The sequence below is a fragment of the Rhinoraja longicauda genome, chromosome 2, assembly GCF_053455715.1.
Source record: "Rhinoraja longicauda isolate Sanriku21f chromosome 2, sRhiLon1.1, whole genome shotgun sequence".
In the NCBI taxonomy this organism is placed as follows: Eukaryota; Metazoa; Chordata; class Chondrichthyes; order Rajiformes; family Arhynchobatidae; genus Rhinoraja; species Rhinoraja longicauda.
The window spans coordinates 80866632-80888690 of NC_135954.1; the positions used below are offsets into that span (position 1 = coordinate 80866632).

Below are 22059 nucleotides of genomic sequence, written 5' to 3' on the forward strand. Positions count from 1 at the left end.
TTCACTTGATGATTAGCAAGTAAGGCAGATCACCTCTGAAGGGTGTTAGTTAGCCAGGTAAGTTCCAACTACAATCCAAGTGCTTTCATGGTCATCCTTCTGATTATAACTTTTTATTCCTTCATCAAGAGGGGAAAGATTTAATAGGAACTCAATGCGCACCTTTTTCACACAGAGAGTGGTGGGTATATGGAACGAGCTGCCAGAGGAGGTACTTGAGGCAGGTACAACAATAATATTTAAAAGTCATTTGGATACATGGATAGGAAAGGTTTGGAGGGATATGGGTCAAGTGCTGGTGGATAGGGCACCTTGGTTGGCTGAACACGTTGGGGCAAAGGGCCTATTTCCTTGCTGTATGACTTAAGTGAATTGAAATTTCTCGCCAAAATGTTGTAATTTGTGGACATGTGGTGTCTTTTGGGAGAGACAGAACACCTCCTCAGCATGTTTAATGCTGTGGCGGCTCCCAAGGGTCGGGCCATACCACTACCGACCCCTCGGCACGGGAACGGACCGGTCCAGGGGGGCGGCCCTTTGCTACGGATATAAAGGACGAGGTTTTGGGCGCAAAGTCATTCCAGCAGACTTGACCGGTCTGATAACTGTAATAAAACCAAACCTTCCGAAATACCCGGCTCCTCGCCTTTATTTCGGGCCTCTTTCGACGCGCCACAATGCTCTAGAATGCAGCGGTACAGCCCTTTCCCCTGGTGTGAAGCATCTCCACCAGCAGTCAATGTTTAAATCCCACTAAGGACATAAACTTGAGCACCGTGCTCCCAATATGATCAGTTACTGGATCTATTTCGTCCTACATTTCTGTCTCTTGTTGTTCTCTTTCTCATTTCCTTCATCTAACTATCGCTTCAATTCTGGATATGTTTTCCTCACTTGGCACTCCTCAAATTGAAAATATTTGGCAGAAGTGCAAATGTGCCGTGCACCTCTGGCATTTGACTGTGGTCACCTGATATTACAAAACATGATTTGAGAAATGGGTGCAAATCTCTTGCCATATGAATTTGTGAGCATAAACCTTCAATGGGATAATCACAATATTTGAATGCTGGACTAATTACATCGTTGGATACTTCCTCAGGAGTATGCAAATCCTGGTATTTCACGCCAAGTTGCATGATTTAATTTGCTGTGTCTTTCAAAGTACTTCATTCCTGCACATCTACTAGCTGGTGATAATGTGCGGTATCTCGAGCTGCCCCATGATGAACTCCCAGACACTGAGAGCACAGCACCTCCACATCAAAAGGCATAATGGTCGGTTGTCACCTCAGCTCCTGCTGCACTCAGTGCCCTACAAGAATGATGGAACAACAGAGTGGCACAGCTAACCCTTCTCTCATACGAAGTTCTGTGACTTTAGTGTCATTCAGCCCAGCTGGCCATTGACTGCCTTGACGTGTTCACTGCCCCATGCCTGTGCCTTGATTTTCATTTTTTTGTCTGTTTCTTAATCCATTAATCATTCTGGGGAGGCAAAGGCTGATAAAGGGTTCAAATGCTCTCTGCGGTTCTCAAAAAATGAAATCAGATTTTGTGCTACAAAATTCACCTTTAAGTATGGTTGTCCTTTTCTAAGAACTTGGGATAAGGCAATTACTTTGATTGATGACCCATCACGTTTCTCAACCCTGTACTCTTCTTTCTTTGGCGCGCTGCGACTTGATGTGTACAATCAATGGGACATAAAACAGTCTGAAGAAGGGTTCCAACCCAAAATGCCGCCTATCCATTTTCTCCAGGGATGTTGCCTGACCTGCTGAGTTACTCCAGCATTTTGTGCCATTCTTTGGTATCAACCAGCATCTGCAGTTCCTTGTTAATTGGATGTAATACTGTAGTTTGCTGAAGTTACTTGAATAGTACCGCACTAGCACTCCCTCCACACAGGTTATTTATACTCTGAGAAGAGCAAAAGTAGAAGCATCAGGTGAATGCCGTCATCTCTCAGCTCATGAGGTCATAAATTATCGGAGCAGAATTAGGCCATTCAGCCCATCAAGTCTACTCCGCCTTTCAATCATGGCTGATCTTCCTGTCAATCTCAACCCCATTCTCCTGCCCTCTCCCCATAACCCCTTGCACCCATACTAATCAAGAATCTGTCAATATCTGCCTTAAAAATATTCATTGACTTGGCCTCCACAGCATTCCGTGGAAATGAATTCCACGGATTCACCACCCTCTGATTAAAGAAATTCCTCCTCATCTCCTTTCTAAAGGTGCTTCCGTTTATTCTGAGGCTATGGCCTCTGGTCCTAGACTCTCCCACTAGTGGAAACATCCTCTCCACATCCACTCTATCCAGGTCTTTCACTAATCACCATGCACATCTCCAAGTGGACTGAGCTGATTTTGATATGTAATGGTCCAGATGTTCATGTGAAAGTATTTTGAGTTTATAAAAGGAATATGATTGCCATGTGACTTCAATATCACACTAACTTCATGGACTCTCAATTAAAATTGATTTGCTGCTTATCTGTCAGGACAATAGAAATCGGCCTTGTTTTAATGTTTACCCAGTCTTTCTCAATTCTCTTTTGGACATGAACGATTCTGAGTAGGGAAGTTATTCCAATGACCATGTTCACATCCACAGTGCTCTCCATAATGTTTGGGACAAAGACCCATCATTTATTTATTTGCCTCTATACTCCACAATATGAGATTTGTAATAGAAAAAATCACATGTGGTTAAAGTGCACATTGTCAGATTTTAATAAAGGCCAATTTTATACATTTTGGTTTCACCATGTAGAAATTACAGCAGTGTTTATACATAGTCCCTCCCCCCCCCCCCTCCCCCCCCCCCCCCCCCCCCCCATTGCAGGGCACCATAATGTTTGGGACACAGCAATGTCATGTAAACCAAAGTAGTCATGTTTAGTATTTTGTTGCATATCCTTTGCATGCAATGACTGCTTGAAGTTCGCGATTCATGGACATCACCAGTTGCTGGGTGTCTTCTCTGGTGATGCTCTGCCATGCCTGTATTGCAGCCATCTTTAGCTTATGCTTGTTTTGGGGGCTAGTCCCCTTCTGTTTTCTCTTCAGCATATAAAAGGCATGCTCAATTGGATTCAGATCGGGTGATTGACTTGGCCACTCAAGAATTGACCATTGTTTAGCTTTGAAAAACTCCTTTGTTGCTTTAGCAGTATGTTTGGATCATTGTCTTGCTGTTGGATGAACTGCCGGCCAATAAGTTTTGAGGTATTTGTTTGAACTTGAGCAGAAAGGATGTGTCTATACATTTCAGAATTCATTATGCTACTACCATCAGCAGTTGTATCATCAATGAAGATAAGTGAGCCATTACCTTCAGCATTCATACATGCCCAGGCCATAACACCCCCACCACTGTGTTTCACAGATGAGGTGATATGCTTTGGATCTTGGGCAACTCCCTGGTTAACTAGTCCCTTCCCACCCCCCCCCCCCCCCCCCCGTACCTTCCCCTGCAACACAGAAGAAGCAATACCTGTCGCTATATCTCCTCCCTCGACTCTGTCCAGGGACCCCTACAGTCCTTTCAGGTTAGGCAGAGGTTCACTTGCACCTCCTCCAACCTCATCTACTGTATCTGTTGTTCAAGATGTGGACTCTTATACATCGGCGAGACCAAACACAGACTGGGCGATCGTTTCGTGGAACACCTTCCCTCAGCCCACGTGAACCAACCTGATCTCTCGGTTGCTGGATACTTTAATTCTCCTTCCCATTCCTACATAGACCTTTCTGTCCTCGGTCTCCTCCATTGTTAGAGTGAGGCTAAACGCAAATTGGAGGAACAGCATCTCATATTTCGCTTGGGCAGCTTACTGTCCAGTGGTGTGAATATTGATTTCTTTAACTTCAGGTAGCCCTGGCATTCCTTCTCTCTCTATCCCTCCTCCATCCAATTTGCACTAGCTTCTCATTTTCACCCTTCAAACAGCTTACAAAGGTCTGTTTCCTTTATCATCGTTACTTTTTTGCAAATCTTTCATTCATTGTTCTTTATCTCTCTGCGTCATTGTCTATATCTCTCGTTTCTCTTATCCCTAACCAGTCTGAAGAAGGGTCTTGACCCGAAACTTCACCCATTCTTCTCTCCAGAGATGCTGCCTGTCCCGCTGAGTTACTCCAGCTTTTTGTGTCTATCTTCAGTTTAAACCAACATCTGCAGTTTCTTCTTACGTTATTTCTATGTTATCCCACTTTCTCATTCATTCCCTACACACTAGAGGCTGTTTACAGAGGCCAATTAACCTCATAATCTGCCTGTCTCTGGGAAATGGGAGGAAACCGGAGCACCTGGAGGAAATCCACATGATCACAGGGAAGACGTGCAAACTCCACACAGACAGCAACCAAAATCAGTATCAAACCTGGATCTCTGGTCTCTGGTCAAGATTGAACCCAGGTCTCTCTGACGCTATGAGGCAGCAGCCCAACCAAGTGCTCCACTATGCCGCCCTTTAATTTGGAGGCTATTCGCATCCTTGCAAATTGAATCTAAAGTTTGTTTCACTGCATCAATTAGAATTCTGATTATTCCATACTGCCACAACTTTACACACTATCGTATCTGAGCCTTAAAATAATGATGACATGAATATTCACGCATCAGGGACAAATCGTGTTGCTGAGGAGACTCAAGAAGCTGGAATCTGGAGCAAAAATAGGGATCTGCTGAAAGAACTGAGCAGGTCAGGCAGTATGTGCAGAGGGAAATTGCTGTCGCTAAAATGTTTCACATCGGGAATCCTTATGACTGATGGTTTAAAAGTACCAATTTGTGGTTTGTTGATCTTTCTCCAGCGATATTAAATTGATTGCAGAAAAGAAACGTTCACTCAGCAAAAGACTGACTTCATAAACTCTCTGATATTCTGTGAGAGAAACGCAACCTTGGAACTGAAACATCAAGATGCCCTTGATAAAAATAATCTCAAATGCATTAACTTCCAACTCCCCAGTGCCTTCCCCTCACATCAAAGCTGCAATGCAAGCAAAGAGAAAATAGAATGAGTGGGTGCTGTTCTTATTTCCTTGACATTGAGTCCCACAATGTGGCCATTGATTGCCATTTAATGGAATGTAAATCAGCTTAGACCCTTTGGAGGGATGTAGTAGTAACCTTCCATTGATCCTTGCACATCAGTAATCATTGAATGTTACAATGGAGAAAGATTAGGGATTGGTAACTGGCAGAAGGGGGTGATATTTTTAACTGAATATATTCTGCTGAACATAAACTGCAGTCCGGTGAATTCAATGGAGTCATAATTGCATTTGCTACACAACACAAGTGGGGAAAGCATCTAATTTGCATGCGGTGAGTACCTGACTTATTGCACACTTGGACGTCTGATGCCTGATGCCTGCCCAGTAGTAAGGTGAGGATTGATTAATTTTTCCTCATCCCAACCTCCAGACATGGCTTCTTCTGCTTTGCACCATGTTTCCATGTTGACTTGCAGCAGCAGCAGCAGCAGCAGCAGCAGCACACCCTTTACATCTCCGTTGGCTGTGCTGAGCTCTAGAGCCAGGGAATGGAACCTCAGCATTGGGTGTTGGGTTCTTCATGTACCCTGTGTGACAACACTTTTCTTTGTGAGTGGGAAGACCCCCACACAAGGAAGGCTTAAAATCCCAGCAGGGGGAATGGCAGTGTCACAACAAAAATGAGAGGGCTGTTTGTTGGTGATTTCTAGTGTTCTTTCAAAGAAGTGGTCAGAACTTGGCAGGTGGAGTTTTCCACTTTAGAAGCAAAGACTTTGAAAGCAAATTATTATTTAAACTTATTGAGCCTGCTTAATGTTCTTGTACTCAATTATATGGGGGTCCTGGTACATAAAACACAAAGTGTTGGTGTGCAGGTGGAGCAAGCAATTAGGAAGTCTGCACTTTATTGCAAAGCGTTTGGAGAATAACGATAGGGAAATGCTGATGCAACTTCACAGGTTGCTGGTGAGGCCTGTGCACATTATTGATCTCCACGTTTGCTTTACACTCAAGGCAAAAATCGTTGATTCCTCTGATGAAGTTTATGATATTTAAAGAGAGGTTGAGTGGGTTGGGCATGTTCTTTTATTCTATACACTGGTTAATGAAGATCTCATGCCTTCTTCACCACCTTTTTAACCTAAGTTCTGGGATTCGTGGCCTTTTACACCAAAGACTCTCTCTTCTTCAGTTTTCCCAAAGACTTTACCATTCAGTGTATGTGTTGTACCAATATGAGTCCTCCCAAAGTACATCAGTTTGAACTTATCAGGATTAATTTCCAAATGTAATTTGTTTACTAATTTTTCAAAAACATTCTGTAGCCTACAATTGAGATCATTATTAACAATATTACAATTTTTTTGCCTTCTGTAAACTAACTGATTGTGCCACTGCCATTCACATCAAAAACTTTAATCTAACCAATGGGGTAGTAAAGATCTCAGAAATGGTACCTGTGAATATGTCGCTGATCAAGACCAGTTGGATCCAATTTGAAACTTGCCCTAACCTTTTGAACCAGTTTTCCATGTGAAACCTTGCCATTAAAGTTCATGTAGACTACATCAGCACTGCACTGTACTCATCAATGCAATTTATTATCTCTTCATAAATATTAATCATACTGATCAGACAGGATGACCTGCTAACTGTATGTAGGTTAATTGGCTGGGTAAATGTAAAAATTGTCCCTAGTGGGTGTAGGATAGTGTTAATGTACGGGGTTCGTTGGGCGGCACGGACTTGGTGGGCCGAAAAGGCCTGTTTCCGGCTGTATATATATGATATGATATCATAGACAAATACAGCACAGAAAGAAGCCATTTTGACCTTGTCCTTGCTGATTGTGATGCCCCCCTTTGCTAAATCTATTTGGCTTCATTAGGTAGGTATGTCTTTCTAATCCAGGTACTAGCCATGCTGACAGTTTTAGATTAATGCCTTCTTTCACAATTATAGAATAATACGCCTCCACCCCTCTTTTATTTTTCCAGTAACCTTCTGACCACAGAGCAATAGTCATCTGTCTTATTTCTGTTGCCCTTCTTGAACAATGACAGCAGATTTGCTGTGCTCCAGTCTATTGGCATCGTGCTTGGAGACAAGATTTGAAAGACACTATCAGGGTCCAGTTTCTTTCTTTGCCTGTTCGGATTTATCCTTAGGATTTATCTTCTATTAAGGCAACTAATACTCCTCCTTTACATTGATAACATGTTCTAGAATTTCACTTTTCCCCTCCCTGAATTCTACAATGTCCTCTTTTGTGAATAGAGATGAAAACTATTTATTTAAGACCTCCCCTATGCTCTCTGACTTCATGCATTGATTGCCACTTTGGTCCTTATTAGGCCCTACACTTACTCTGGTTATCCTCTTGTCCTTAATACTCTCATTAAATGTTTCAGGGTTTACGTTAACCTTTTTCCTCAGTGCTATTTCATTCTCTCTCTTAATTTATCTTATGTTTAAATACCCCCCTTAAACTTTCTAGACTTCTGAAAGGCACCCATGTTTTCAGTTCTAAATTATTCTCCAGGCGCTTGAGTCAAAGGTTGTGTTGATTTAGAGCAGTAAGGACAAGAACGTTCCTCCAAATTCACAAACTCCTGATTGTATACCCATCATAAGTAACTGCACTGCCTCTCTCCCTCATTCCAATACCTCAGGTGGCTGGTAGCAATTTACTAGCTTGATATTTTTTTTGAAATGGGCTTAAATCCACAACTTGTCCTTAAATCCACAAGTTGCTCCACCAGCTCTTCTCAAGGCTTAAACCAAGAGTGCTGACCCACCCAAAATGTCACCTATCCATGTTTTCCAGAGATGCTACCTGACCCTTTGAGTTACTTCAGCATTAGTGTCCATTTGTGTAAACCAGCACCTGCAATTCCTTGTTTCCCTTTCTGGAGGGAAATCATTTCTGCAGTGGTCTGCAGTGTAATTGATTGTTTGGAATTGCCAGCAATTGATTTTGTTTGCAGGCCTGAAATTGAACTTTGCCATATTCTCCCTGTCATGCTAAAACCCCTCTCAAGCACTGCTCCATGGTGAAAGGTCGTCTTCGTGTGGTCCCAACTGAGCCTGTAGATATTTTTTGGACGTAATAATGCAAGATTGTCCATATAGTTGTTGGTTTCGCAAATTCTGTGGATCGTGCATATGCTGGACGACTCTTCCCACCCCATGCAGGACACTGTCACTGCACTGAGCAGCTCCTTCAGTGACAGACTCCTTCACCCCAAGTGTGTGAAAGAGAGATATCGAAGGTCCTTCCTTCCTGCTGCTGTCAGACTGCACAACCAGCACTGCTCCCAGTAGACTAGATATTTTTGCTATCCACTTTGCTGCTGTAACCCTGCAAATTTCCCTGTTGTGGGATGAATAAAGGATTATTAAAAATAAATAAATTTAAAAAAACTTTTTTTGCAGGGTGTAGATTTTCATTATTTCCACTCCAATCACACGGCTTTATGTAGCTTGCCCATTACCACCACATGCGAGTGTTATGGTCTGCAATTCATGCATCATGATTGGTGATCGTTCCCTTGGCAATTACTCCTTCCTGTTCAGGAAGTCCCAACCGAAAAAGGCCACCTCTACATTCCCACCACTGACCTGTAGAGTTCCTCCAGAACTTTATGTTTTGATCTTATTCGAAAATGTGGGTTTTCTTTACATCTCATGTATTGTTCTCCTTAAGACATTACTCAAAAGGCACCTGCTTTCGAAGAAAAGGAGCAATTTATTACAAATAATCTCTTCTCGGGTTACAGTAAAAGTATCCTTCTTTGTGCTTTGAAATGAGCACCTGAAAATAGCATTACTTCAGTAAGAGATTTTGGTCTGAGGTTTGGAGAAGCCAGTTGCTGAAGTTCTTTGTGCTTTGCGAGATAAACTTTTCTGAATAAAGTTTACATTTCTGAACTTCATCAAAGAAAAAAGATAAAAATAAAATATAATGATTTGTAGCACCAGATGGAACAAGTACAGCAGAACGGCACTAATTTGAACCGGTTGGAACGGAACACAGTTCTGACTAGTAATTTGTTCTGACTTGCAATTTATCACTCAGCATTTGATGTATGGAGACCGATTGCTGTTCAGAAGATAGAGGAGTTGCATGAGCAACAATTTAAGTTTTAGGTGCAGAGGGGGAGTTGTTATTTAGATGGAATGTTATAGTTCTGAATTAACAGCAGGAGGCTGGCTGAAGTCAGGAGTGAGGATCTTGCATTTAAATATTTCAACACTCCAAACAGTGGAGCTGTGTGGCAGTTGGCAGCAATGCCACTTGCTTCCCGAGTGCCATGATACTCGATTGGCAGTACTCCCTCTACCCTTCCAACTTACAGTTAAGTCTCCAACTGCACATTTTAACTTTGAAGCATGATTTTTGAACTTCTATGCAGAGTTGCCAATCGACTCCCAGTCTTGATTGTTCCTAAGTCTCGAAACAAGACTGAATCCATGGACTTGGGGGTTTCTCTGTTCAAAAGGAGCATTTCTTTGATCATGTTCCTGTTAAATGCCTTGTAATTATTTGCAATGTTATGTTATGAAAATACTTGTTGATGTTATTCCTTACAAAGATATTTTGTAAATCAAAGCTGATCAAATAACGTCTTTGACCCATAGAAAAATAAACTATTAGTTATATCAACTGAAATTCCTCTTTTCAAAGCTATTTAATTCTGTATGAATTTTATTACTATATTTCAATAGTGTTGCTACATTTCTAGCAACAGCATTAAGTTATAATCCCACACAGAGACTGCATAATTCAACCAGGTCTTTGTTACCTGAGATCCTGTTTAAACAAAATACTAAATTCGATAGTTTTATTCATTTCAGCAAAATCAGAATATCACTTTGAATTGATTTAGTTGATAATTTAATAGCAGTACTAAACTTTGATATAGGAATCAGAATTCAATGTCTGAAGTCTGACGTACAGTTATTCAATTTTGAAAGGAAAATGTAATGACATTTGTTTTTTTCATGAAAGTGGTAGTTTAAAGGCGATCATTTTAGAAGACAAAGTACAAATTCATTTTAAGATGCACTTTATTCAGTTCATTATTTATGGGGCAAATCTGAAACTAAAATGAAGAGAGAACGTTCTTAGTAACTGAAATTACAGAGAATCCAAAAGAATAGAGACTGAATATTCTGATTGCTAATTAATTTGTCATATAACTCTAGTTGTGAAAATTCTGTGGAAATAGAATGATGCTTAAATCATGAGCTTCTAAATGCAGCTGGAGGTTACAGATTGGAGAATGAGCATTTCTATATGCCCAACCATAGAAATGTGTAAAAGGAATTATTAAAAGAAATCCATTTGAAGGTAAAATGGGTTGAAAGGTTTCTGCTTAGAATGCAAAAGCATAGATCTAAACCATAAGACCACAGTAGAATGATCCATGTATTTGCATACTTCTCGTAGTTCCTGAAGTATTTGCCAGAATGATGATTCTGAGTTACAAGGAACGAGGGTTGAATTCTCTAAAATCTTGAAGCGGGTTTAATACTGATGTTTAAATTTATAGACCAAGTATCGAGGATAAACATTATTGTCACCATTGTTGTGTAAATTGAAGATATGAGGCTATAATGTTGAATAATATTTTTATTTAAAAGTGAGGAAAAATTCTTTGTACAAAGTGAAATACATTCATGTTGATGATAAATTGTTCGTGAACATTCTAAAAGTAACAGAATAAATTAACTATGCTAAATTTCAATAGCTTAAGGGTGAAAGCTGGAAAATGGGAACAGTTTGTAGAAATGTATAAATGAAACTATCCCTGTAGGATCTGCATTCATAGGAAGCAAAAAAGACTAAATGGTTTTGCACTTGTGCCTCTCCAGTGATAAATCATTCAGTGCAAGAACTTTTGTGGAACGTAGTGAATATCTCTTTTTAAAGAAGGCATTCAGTTAAAAATTGGAAATAAAACAGAAATTCTCAAAATATTCAGTGTTTTCCTATTTCCAGCATCTGCAGTATTTTGCTTTGAGTTAAGGATAGGCTTGTCACAAACTTTTTTTTTTTCCAGATTAAATTTTTTCCGGGATGTCCCTGACTTTAGACTTCTAGCTTGCGGTGGAGACGGAACAGTGGGATGGATCCTTGATTGCATAGGTAAGATTCTTAGCTACTGCAAGCCAGAGAACTACAACCATAATTGGATGAACTTTGAAAACCTGACATAAAACAGAAAAAGACCAGGGTGAAGGCAAGATTGCATCTGTAATATTGACTGATTCTTAATGCAGATCCTCACATGAATGAATGTCTTTCACTGTTTGAAGCTCTTTGCTTCCTCAGTTTATTTTGGGGGAAATAATGAATCATTTGGAGATAGAAAATTGCAATTGGTGGGAATGTGTTAATAGGCTGCACACATTCTGCAAAAGTTTGAAACCCTCATTTTTGAAAAAGTTTATTTTCAGTAATAAGGCGATGTTATTATAATCTTGTGTTCTTGGACATTGGACATTTTCTACTCATGTTTAGTTTCTTTAAGTTTAGTTTAGAGATACAGCACAGAAACAGGCCCTTCACACACAGAGTCCACACTGACAAGCAATCCCCACACATTAACACCATTCTATACACACTCGGGATGATTTACAATTTTACCACGCCAATTAGCTTACAAAAGCTGTACATCTTTGGAGTGTGGGAGGAAACCGCAACACCTCAGGGAAAACCCATGTAGGTCACGGGGAGAAGGTAGAAACTCCTTACAGACAGCACCCATAGTCAGGATCGAGCCCAGGTCTCTTGCTCGGTAAGGCAGCAACTCTACCACTGCGCCACCATGCTACCTGTGTTGTAGAGTTTATAATTTCACACCCTCCACTAACATACTAACACCCTCCACTAACACCCTTCAATCTCACCTTCAACAAACTTCCACTCATCAAGTTACAAGGTTTGCCATGAAAATCTTCATCTTGTGATCTGCTCATTTTATTTTTTTACCCTCTGTGCAGTGTTAATCTTTTTTATTTAAGAGTATGAATATTTATCGGAGGCTGGGAAACAAATTACGTGGTTAAAGAATGTTCCACCAAAAACAAATGCACTCTTATTGAGTTGTAAGGCTTCCATGCTATAAATATTAAATACAACTGTTCCAGGTTGTCTTGGTGATGCTGCAAGTAAAACATTGAAACAAATAAGAGTTCTCTAACACAGTTATAATCCATTCAGGCACAAGCAAGGCAACCAGGATTCATTCACAACCTCAACATAGAAAGGGCCAGATGCTCTGCCACATAAAAGATTATCAATGCAATCGTGTGTGTTTGTGAATTCATGTGTAAACAATTGTGCAGAACTCATTAATTCTTCTAACTAAAGGGACACAAAGTGCATGCACATCGCACAATAGTGGGGCAGTTCCCTCAAAGAGTAACTGAACCATGTCAACGAAATAGGACCCAGGTTTGATCCATGGCCTGTGCCAATTAAACAGATCTTATCTGATGTCACAGCAAGGGGATTAAAATTGGCTTCAGTGCCCTGTGCAAGGGATAGCATAATTAGCTCAACGGCAATCCACAATAGCTATCCAGTTATTCCAACCAGTGATGGTTGCTTGCAGGCGATGGGCAATAACTGATCACAATTTAACAGTTTCCTAGCGACTGAATAGCCTGCCAGCCTTCGCCCCTGCACATGGAGATCAGACATTTATCTGAAACACAAAAGAAAAATGGCACTGATAGAGACCATCCCAATATAAAATCTGAAGCTCTCATTTGATCCCAGACACCTACAGTCTACTACTGAGACAACAGTTTCTTTGATTTTTACATTCTTGGCAATTTCATTGGTCTAAGTACCCATATGCAGAGTTGGCACTAAATCCAATTCCTCAACCCTCTCCTTGGTTTGGGTGTTACAAACCTGAAGCCACAGGACATTAAGGAAGGAGTCCAAGAATGTGTCTTTCTTCAGTATAAAGCAGCATCTGCAGTTTCTTTCTACACAAGAATGTGTCAACCTGTTTCAGTTGTGTTTCCTCACAGGGAGTGTTCAAGTACAGCTCCAATTACACCATTACAGCACATATCCCCCACAAACATGGGCAAAATACAGTTGGTAATAACAGGATTTGACAAAACATTTTCCCTTTTACAGGACCTGGGCATTGAATACAAAGGTCTGATCCTGAAACATTGCAACTAATAAACAGTTAACAGATAAAACAGTTATTTGCGTAAGATTAGAATAAGTGTAAGAAGTTAATTGAGAGCATGAAAGCTAACTCATCACATTCTCACCTGCTTTGTTCCATTAAAACCCACAGTTGTGATCAAGTCAGTTATCTTGATCTAATCATTCATTTATTTTTGGTTGAAAGAGCTCCTTTATTTTATTAGGACACAGCTGGGGTATTTTGTATGCATGTTATTACTCCCTCTCCTAAATCTTCTGTACTCTCTCCAAACCCTCCCAAATTCTTCCGAAAGAAAGGCAACCAGAACTGCATGCAATACTCCAAATATAACTTGACCAGAGTGATTTAAAGCTGCATCATGATTTCCTGACGTTTATACACAATGCCCTGACCAATGAAGGCAAGCATACCATATGCCTGCTTTACCACTCCATCTGCTTGTGTTATCACTTTCAGGGAGCTATGGACATGGACACAAAATCCATCTGTATATCAATGCTGTTAAGGGTCTTGGCTTTAACTGTATACATTCCCCTTGCATTCAATCTCCCAAAGTCCAATACTTCACTTTCTCAGACAAAACTCCATTTGCCACTTCTCCAGCCATATACAGTATGTAACTGTAGGAAAATAACTGCAGATGCTGGTTCAAATCGAAGGTAGACACAAAATGCTGGAGTAACTCCGCGGGTCAGGCAGAATCTCAGGAGAGAAGGAATGGGTGACTTTTCGGGTCGAGATCCTTCTTCAGACCGAAGAATGGTCTCGACCCGAAACGTCACCCATTCCTTCTCTCCTGAGATGCTGCCTGACCCACTGAGTTACTCCAGCATTTTGTGTCTACAGTATGTAATTGATCAATATCCTGATGAATCCTTTAACATCTGTCCTCATTGTATGCAACTCTACCAATTTTGGCTTCCTCTGCAAATTTCTGAACCAACCCATCTACATTTATGTCCAAGTCATTTATATCTACCATAAACAATGGATATCCCAGCACAGATTCTCGCGGGCACCACTTTTCACAGACTGCCAACCAGAATAACATGCTTCCACTACTGCTCTATCTTCTATGGATAAGCCAGTTCTGAATCCAAGCTATCAAATCACTGCGGATCCCATGCATTTTAATCTTTATTATCAGCCGACCATGACAGACCTTTCAAAATGAATTTAAGGTCCACGTAGGCAACACCCACTGCCCTACTCTCAACAATTACCTTCACCACTACCTCAAAAAACTCAATTGAGTTAGTAAGATGTGTCCTGCAATGGACAAACCCATGATGAATTCCCTAATTATCCCATTCTCTTCCGAATGCGAGTAACTTGTATCCCGAAGAATCCTCTCCAATAGCTTCCTATCACTAGTTATAACTTCCTGGATTATCTCTACTTCTGTTCTTAAAGAAAGGAAGAATGTGTATGGCCTATTTTCCTTCATAAGATGGAACATTGAATACAAGAGATAGACACAAAAGGCTGGAGTAGCTCAGCCTTTTGACGTTTCTTGACCTGAAACATCACCCATTCCTTCTCTCCAGAGATGCTGCCTGTCCCACTGTGTTACTCCAGCTTTTTATGTCTATCTTTGGTTTAAACCAGCATCTGCAGTTCCTTCCTAAACATTGAATACAAGAGGTTGGACATCATGTTGCAACTGTAAAAGATGTTGGTGAGACCAAACATGGAGGATGGTGCACATTTCTCGTTGTCATACTACAGAAAGGATGTAATTAAGCAAGAGAGGGCATATAAAAAAAATCCCAAGAATGTTGCTGGGACTTGGGGTCTTGATTTACAGGAAAAGACTAGATAGGCTGGGACTGTTTCCTCTCAAGCACAGGAGGCTGAGGGGGTGACCATATAGAGGTCTGTAAAACCATGAAGATCAAGAGGATGGGCATTGTTTTGTCCCCCCACAGAAGGGGAGTCTAAAGCTGGAGGGCATAGGTTTAAAGATAAGGTAAATTTAGAGGGGATGTGAGGGGCAGGTTTTGTGCCCTTTTGCGGAGGGTGGTGGTGATGCCAGAGGAAGTGGCAGATACAGGTAGAATTACAATGTTTCAAAGACATTTAGATAGGTTCATGCATAGGAAAGGTTAAGTGGGATATGGACCCAATAAAGGTAAATGGAACTAGCTCTGGAAGGCACCTTGGTAAGCATGGATGAGTTGGGTCAAAGGACCTGTTTCTGTACTGTATGATGTGATGTCTCGATCGGAAGAACTGCATTTTGTTTTTCCTGTTTATTTTTACTTTCAGATAAAGCAAATTTGCCTCAGCACCCTCCAGTGGCAGTTCTTCCACTTGGAACTGGCAACGACTTGGCTCGATGTCTTAGATCAGGAGGAGGTAAGGATGGAACCTCTTGGTTAAATCATTTCCAATCATTGATAAAAGCCTTGGGTTTTGAGGCTTTGTGTCAGATCGTACAATTGACCCAAGACTTGCCAAATAAGATCAAAAGATTACAGAATTTCAAGGTTGTTAGCTTTGGCACAAATTAAGTAATGTTAAGTATTGTGCTGGTTAAAATGTTGAAATTATTTGCAGATCATTGAGGTTATTGAAGCCATTATTAAGGTTTAAGCAGACCAACATAAACCTTTTAAATGTGTTATTTGATGACTACTATTTATAGTGTATTTTGGTTATTTAAAATCACTAAATAGAGCAAAAGTATTTAATTTCTGCGATTAAATCAATAGTCAGCTGCATTATTTAAACAGTGGCAAGTTACACCAACCCCCCCTTCCCCCCTCCTTCCTTAAATGTATCAAGGAATATTTTTAAATGCAAGACAAAAGATTACTCCATTCACAGACACTGACTCATGCTGTTTGAATGGAAACTTGAGACTTAAAATCAATTTGGAGACCAGAACAAATCTGAGCGCATGTTGCATCCTCGTAGTAGGTTATGTCCAAATCTGAAGTCGTATCCTTTTATTTGTAAAGGGATTTGGAAATAAGTGGCAAGGTCATGTACACTACATCTAGGGTTAAAGTCAAACACAAATTAAAAATTTCCAATGGCAATGGGCACACTTGACTGAAGGTTTTCTAACGTTTGTTGAGTGAGTAACTGTTGTATTTGGAACAAAATTCTGAAGCCAGGCAGTTCTTCAGGTGGCAAGGTATTGCAGAATTATTAATCTGAACTTCAGGTGGCAAGGTATTGCAGAATTATTAATCTGAACTGCAGAGAATAGCCACCATGTTATAATAGCCCAGAATTAGAAGTCAATGGTGAAAAGATTGTGCTTCCCACTTTCCTTGCAAACGTTTGCCACACATATCTATTGGAAAGAATCGTCTGTGAGTCTTTGCAGTGGCGATCAATAGCAGCCAGGATAATGTTAAACTGGTTAACTTTCACAAAAAGGCAACCAAGAAGCAATTTTAATTAGCATTTTACACGGTACGCAATGCATTAAATAAAGATCGAAATGTACGGACGAAAATAGTCAAAAGCTGAAATCATACATTTTTCTTTAAAAAAAAATCATAAACCTGTATTTCCCAGGGTAGAGGAATTAAGAACTTGATGGCATAGATTGTGGTGGGAGGGGAAGGATTTTATTGGAACATGAAGGGCAACTTTTTCACACAGAGGGTGGTAAGTTTATGGAACAAGCTGATAGAGGAAATAGTTGAGACAGGTACAACAACAATATTTAAACAGGTACATGGATAGGAAAGGTTATTCATGTAAGAGGGATATGGGTCAAACACAGGCAAATGGGACTAACTTATGTGAGCATCTTGCTCAGCAAGTTGGGCTGAAGGGCCTGTTTCCGGGCTGTTTGACTCTATGACTCGAACAGAATTTTTTAATTTTGGGGGAATGTTGACTATTATTACAATTATAATATTATAACTGAATTTGGTTAAAGTGTGGGATTGTCAGGGTATTTTGCAGGAGGATCTCCTAGCACACAGCTTATATTCATGTCCATTCAGGTGATTACAGGCTGATTGTGTAGTGGGTTTGCTAACGGCAACTTTAGGATTTCCACATTAACACATATAAATGAAGAAGTTGATGTAAATTGATGGAGTAACGACAGAATTAACAGGTATTTCTCTCACCATACTACTGAAAAATCCAGGAAATATTTTTATACATCTTTGAGCATACTTTCATTTTCTTAGCCTGGAAATTTTGCATTCTCAAGTCACATTTTCATAACTACCTCTGCTTAAAGCTTTGGCGTATTGAAAGAGTACAGTATGTACTAATTGGGTGCATCAAGCATTGAACAGTTTGCTCAGAGTATTGGTTGGTCACCCATGGACTGACAATATCTTATTTTTAATTTCTCATCCACTTCTTGCTTTATATACATGACAGCAAAATCAAACGGATGGTTCACTGATACAGAGAAATGCAGAATTTGATTCCAGCACTGATAATAGACAATAGACAATAGAGAATAGGTGCAGGAATAGGCCATTCAGCCCTTCGAGCCAGCACCGCCATTCAATGCGATCATGGCTGATCACTCTCAATCAGTACCCCGTTCCTGCCTTCTCCCCATACCCCCTCACTCCGCTATCCTTAAGAGCTCTATCCAGCTCTCTCTTGAAAGCATCCAACGAACTGGCCTCCACTGCCTTCTGAGGCAGAGAATTCCACACCTTCACCACTCTCTGACTGAAAATGTTCTTCCTCATCTCCGTTCTAAATGGCCTACCCCTTATTCTTAAACTGTGGCCCCTTGTTCTGGACTCCCCCAACATTGGGAACATGTTTCCTGCCTCTAATGTGTCCAATCCCCTAATTATCTTATATGTTTCAATAAGATCCCCCCTCATCCTTCTAAATTCCAGTGTATACAAGCCCAATCGCTCCAGCCTTTCAACATACGACAGTCCCGCCATTCCGGGAATTAACCTAGTGATCCAAGATAATGTGAAGGAATGGCTGAATGATTTCCGCTATTCCACACTGCCTAGTTTGTATTACTTATGCTGATTGAAGTGTTGACAGCTCTGTAGAAATGGTCCAAATTTGAAACCGATCTAAAAACAAATTAGGAGTGTCTTTGAATGCTGCTTTTCATACTTTTATATGCTTTTTAGCCACATATGCTGATCCTGATGGCTGGTCACACTCAAGCTTTTAATAATAGTTTAAGCAAGTTTTTAAGTTCACCCATCTGTTAGACTGTGGAGATGGCTGTGGAGGTCAAGTCATTCGGTAGTTTTAAAATGGAGATTAATAGGTTCTTGATTAGGAAGAAAAGTATTACTTTATCCTGCCCCACCTCTCTTCCAACATTCCCCCCTCACCAATACAATTGGTCTGAAGAAGGCACCTGACCCAAAACGTCACCCATCCAAGTCCTGCAGGGATGCAGCCTGACCTGCTGAGTTACTCCAGCTCTTTGTATTTTATTTCAACAAATATGACAGTTTATTTTTCTTTGATACCTTACCAGGTTATGAAGGTGAGAGTCTGATGAAGATCATCAAAGACATTGAGAACCGCACAGTGGTCATGCTCGACAGGTGGAAAATTGAGGTGATTCCCAACAACAAAGAAGAAAAGGGGGACCCAGTGCCTTACAATATTATCAACAACTATTTCTCTATTGGAGTGGTAAGTTTATGTGATGCATTATTACTCCAGTGGATATTTTTAAAATGGTGTTTCCATTTCCACATTGCTGCTGCAATACACATTGGTTCACTGAAATCGGCAAGACTTCCAATATAACAGCTGATAATATAGCCAGTGACTCCCTTGTTAAAAAACCCCCAAAATGGCCAAAAGGCAGGGAACGATTGGCCAAGAGGTTTTTGGCAAGAAACTGGAGTCAAAATTCAAAGGGGAAATGGCTAATCATTTAGGAAATCTGAATATAATTGAACCTAGTCAACATGAAAGGCTCATCACGTTTGACCAATACTTAGAGGAGGTAACAGAAAGAGTTAATAGAGGGAGACCTGTAAATATGGTGTATTTAGAAAACCACATTGCAATTGACACGTTGCCGCATTGGAGGCTGGTGCATAAATTAATACCCCATGGTATCGGAAGAAGTGTGTTAGAGTGGATTGAAAACTGGCTATCTCACAGGAAACAGAGATGGAATGATGGGTCCTCCACATGCTGGAGGGATGTAACTAGCGGAGTACTGCAGAGATCAGTTCTTGGCCTGCAATTGTTCATATTCACATTGATGTCATGGAGGAAGGAGCAGATAAAAGGTTTTCTAATTGGCTGATGATACAAAAATAGGTGGAACAGCAATTTGTGATTAGGATACTGTAGTTCTGCAACAGGATCAGGATAGATTAAGTAACTGGACAAAAAACTGGCAAAGGTAGGTTAATTTGAGTAAATGTGAGGTGATGCTCTTTTGTAACAGATAAAACAGATTATTATCTAAATGGAGAGGGACGGCAAGTGAGTGAAGTCTTGCTGTTCTTGTGCATGAATCACAAAATGCTAGCAGGCGGGGCCAACAGGTAGCTAAGCAGGCAAATACCATTTTAACCTTCATGGCAAAAGGATCAGAGTTTAAAAATAGGTTTTCTCACAATTGTGCATAATGTGAGGCCTCATCTTTCAAACTGCGTGCAATTTTGGTCACCTCACATTTAAAAAAATGATGTAGTAACATTGGAGGCAGCAGAGAAAAGATCCAGAAGGTTATTTTTTGTGATGACAGAGTTGTCATACCTAAATAGACTAAATAATTTGGGCCTCTATACCTTGGTGTCTAGAAGGATGAGGAGTAACATTATTCAAACATATAAGATCACAAGAGGGCTGCACAGGCTAGAAGTTTAAATGTTTTCGCTCGTTGAGGAGTCTTAAATAAAGTGACAGAAATACAAGATAAGGGGCCGGTCATTTAAAACTGAGGTTTGTGTCTCACAATTGCTGATGAATCTCTTGAATTTTCTGTTCTAACTGGTGTTGGAAGCTTCATTAGAAGTACTGAGAGTGGAGGTAGATAATTATTTGATAGATCAAGGAATAGAGAGGAATGGAAAAATGGCAGCCAGATGAGTTGAGGCCAACATTGATCAGCCATTATCACATTAAATGGTTGTACAAGTTTCAAGGGCCAGATAATTTACTCCTGTTCCTATTTTCTTGAGTTCATGTATAACATAATTGAGGAGCAATACTGGAGAGGGATCCAAACCCCAGAGTATGTTTATTTTTCCCATCAAAAATAAACAACACACTTGGGAGTTTCCCTGTCTTAGTTCTGCAGAATTGCTGCATGTAGGGTGTGAACTTTCACATTTTGCCCCCCCCTCCACCCCCCCCCCCCCCCCCGCATTTCATGGTTGTGCAGTTTTTGTTCTCTCCTGTTGAATGTTGCATCATTAGAATTTGAAGTAGCAAATTTTCACTGAAATATGAGAATTTTATTGAGCATTCAATAACTGCATTAGGACGCATTATGGCTTGTAATCCACTGCCCTCGACTTGGCACTTCCTTCAATGTTGACTCACATCAGGAGCATGTGCCAAAAGAGTTATGCCATTAATATTTCTGGAATAAGAGCATAATGTTCTTTTCAGTTTAGGATAAAGAATAAGGGATTTAGAGGGAATCTGAGGGGGAGATTTTTTTTACCAGCAAGTGGTGAGTACCAAGAATACACTGTCGGAGAGAGTGGTGCTGACAGAATTTATGAGATGTCTAGGCCGCACTTAAATCGACTCAGTGTGGAAGGCTATGTGCTACAGAAAGATGGGAGCTTGGAGCAAAAAAACAACAACAATTGGAGGATATGGGTCAGGCAGCATCTGTGGAGGGAAATGGACAGACAAAGGGTCGGAACCCTTCTTCCGTTTCCCTCCACAGATGCTGGCTGACCTACTGTGTTCCTCCAGCAGTTTGCTCAAGATTACAGCATCTGTGGGCTGTTTTTCCTCTGGTTTATTGTGCATGTCTGTCCACTGGTCAGCACAGATGTGATGGGCCAAATGGTTTGTTTCCATACTGAATGATTTTGACTCTTTTATTCAGGTTGCTTTAGTTTTGTTGACAAAGAGTGATTTGACTGTTCCTATTATCACAGCGATGCAGTTCTTCATGGCACCCAGCATTGCTGCCACCATTTAACAGTGACACCTTGAATAATTACACTGTTTTGCTGACCTAGCTGTACACAGAAATTATACCAGATTCCAGAAAGTAAAAAGCATTCACATTAACGAACAGATGTGTGAAACGCTTTTGCATTCAGGCTCCCTTCAGTAATTGTTGCTACCTCTGGCACCACGGGCACTTTTCAAAGTTTGAATCCCGTGTCTGTCCTCTGTTCTATCATCTTATCTGGGATGGCGAGATTTCCAGATCTTAATTGAATTCCGGCACTCCTGGTATTTTATCTTAAGAGCTTTTTTTTAAGCTTAACTTAACCAGACCATTTCATCTATATATTTTTTTAAAAAGGGCTGGAATCTGTCCTGCATACTTTACAGGAACGCTCATGTACAGTAGTGTATATATGGTGCACATCACAACTGAAGTTCAGTTTCTTCAGTGGAGATGAATTGAAAGAGTGATGTATGCTCCGTTTTCCCACAAAACTTGCTGCTGGGGTCGGAACCTCCAGCCTTCGACTTCCATGCACGGGTTTCTGAGCAGCGGGATCCATGTTGCAGCTTGTCAAAGAACACTGTGCTGCTGGACTCCAGCAGTGTGGCAAAGCCTTGCTACCACTCACTAGCGTCACACTAAGGATTTGCGTCTTTCACCCTATTCCACTGAGGGTGGCACAGTGGCACAGCGGTTGAGTTGCTGCCTTACAGCGCCAGTAGACCCGGGTTCGATCCTGACTACGGGTGCTGTCTACACGGAGTT

General features: G+C 40.7%; 1 protein-coding gene across 2 annotated transcripts in view; it reads left to right on the top strand.

The window, feature by feature from the left end:
- The window catches only part of dgkb (diacylglycerol kinase, beta), a 506131-nt gene that overhangs the window by 257125 nt on the left and 226947 nt on the right, over window positions 1-22059 (top strand). For both annotated transcript variants that reach the window (XM_078421953.1, XM_078421946.1), the window contains exons 17-19: window positions 11079-11164; window positions 15483-15572; window positions 18664-18824. In XM_078421953.1, coding sequence (XP_078278079.1) covers window positions 11079-11164; window positions 15483-15572; window positions 18664-18824 — 337 coding nt within the window. The remainder of the gene's footprint in view (window positions 1-11078; window positions 11165-15482; window positions 15573-18663; window positions 18825-22059) is intronic.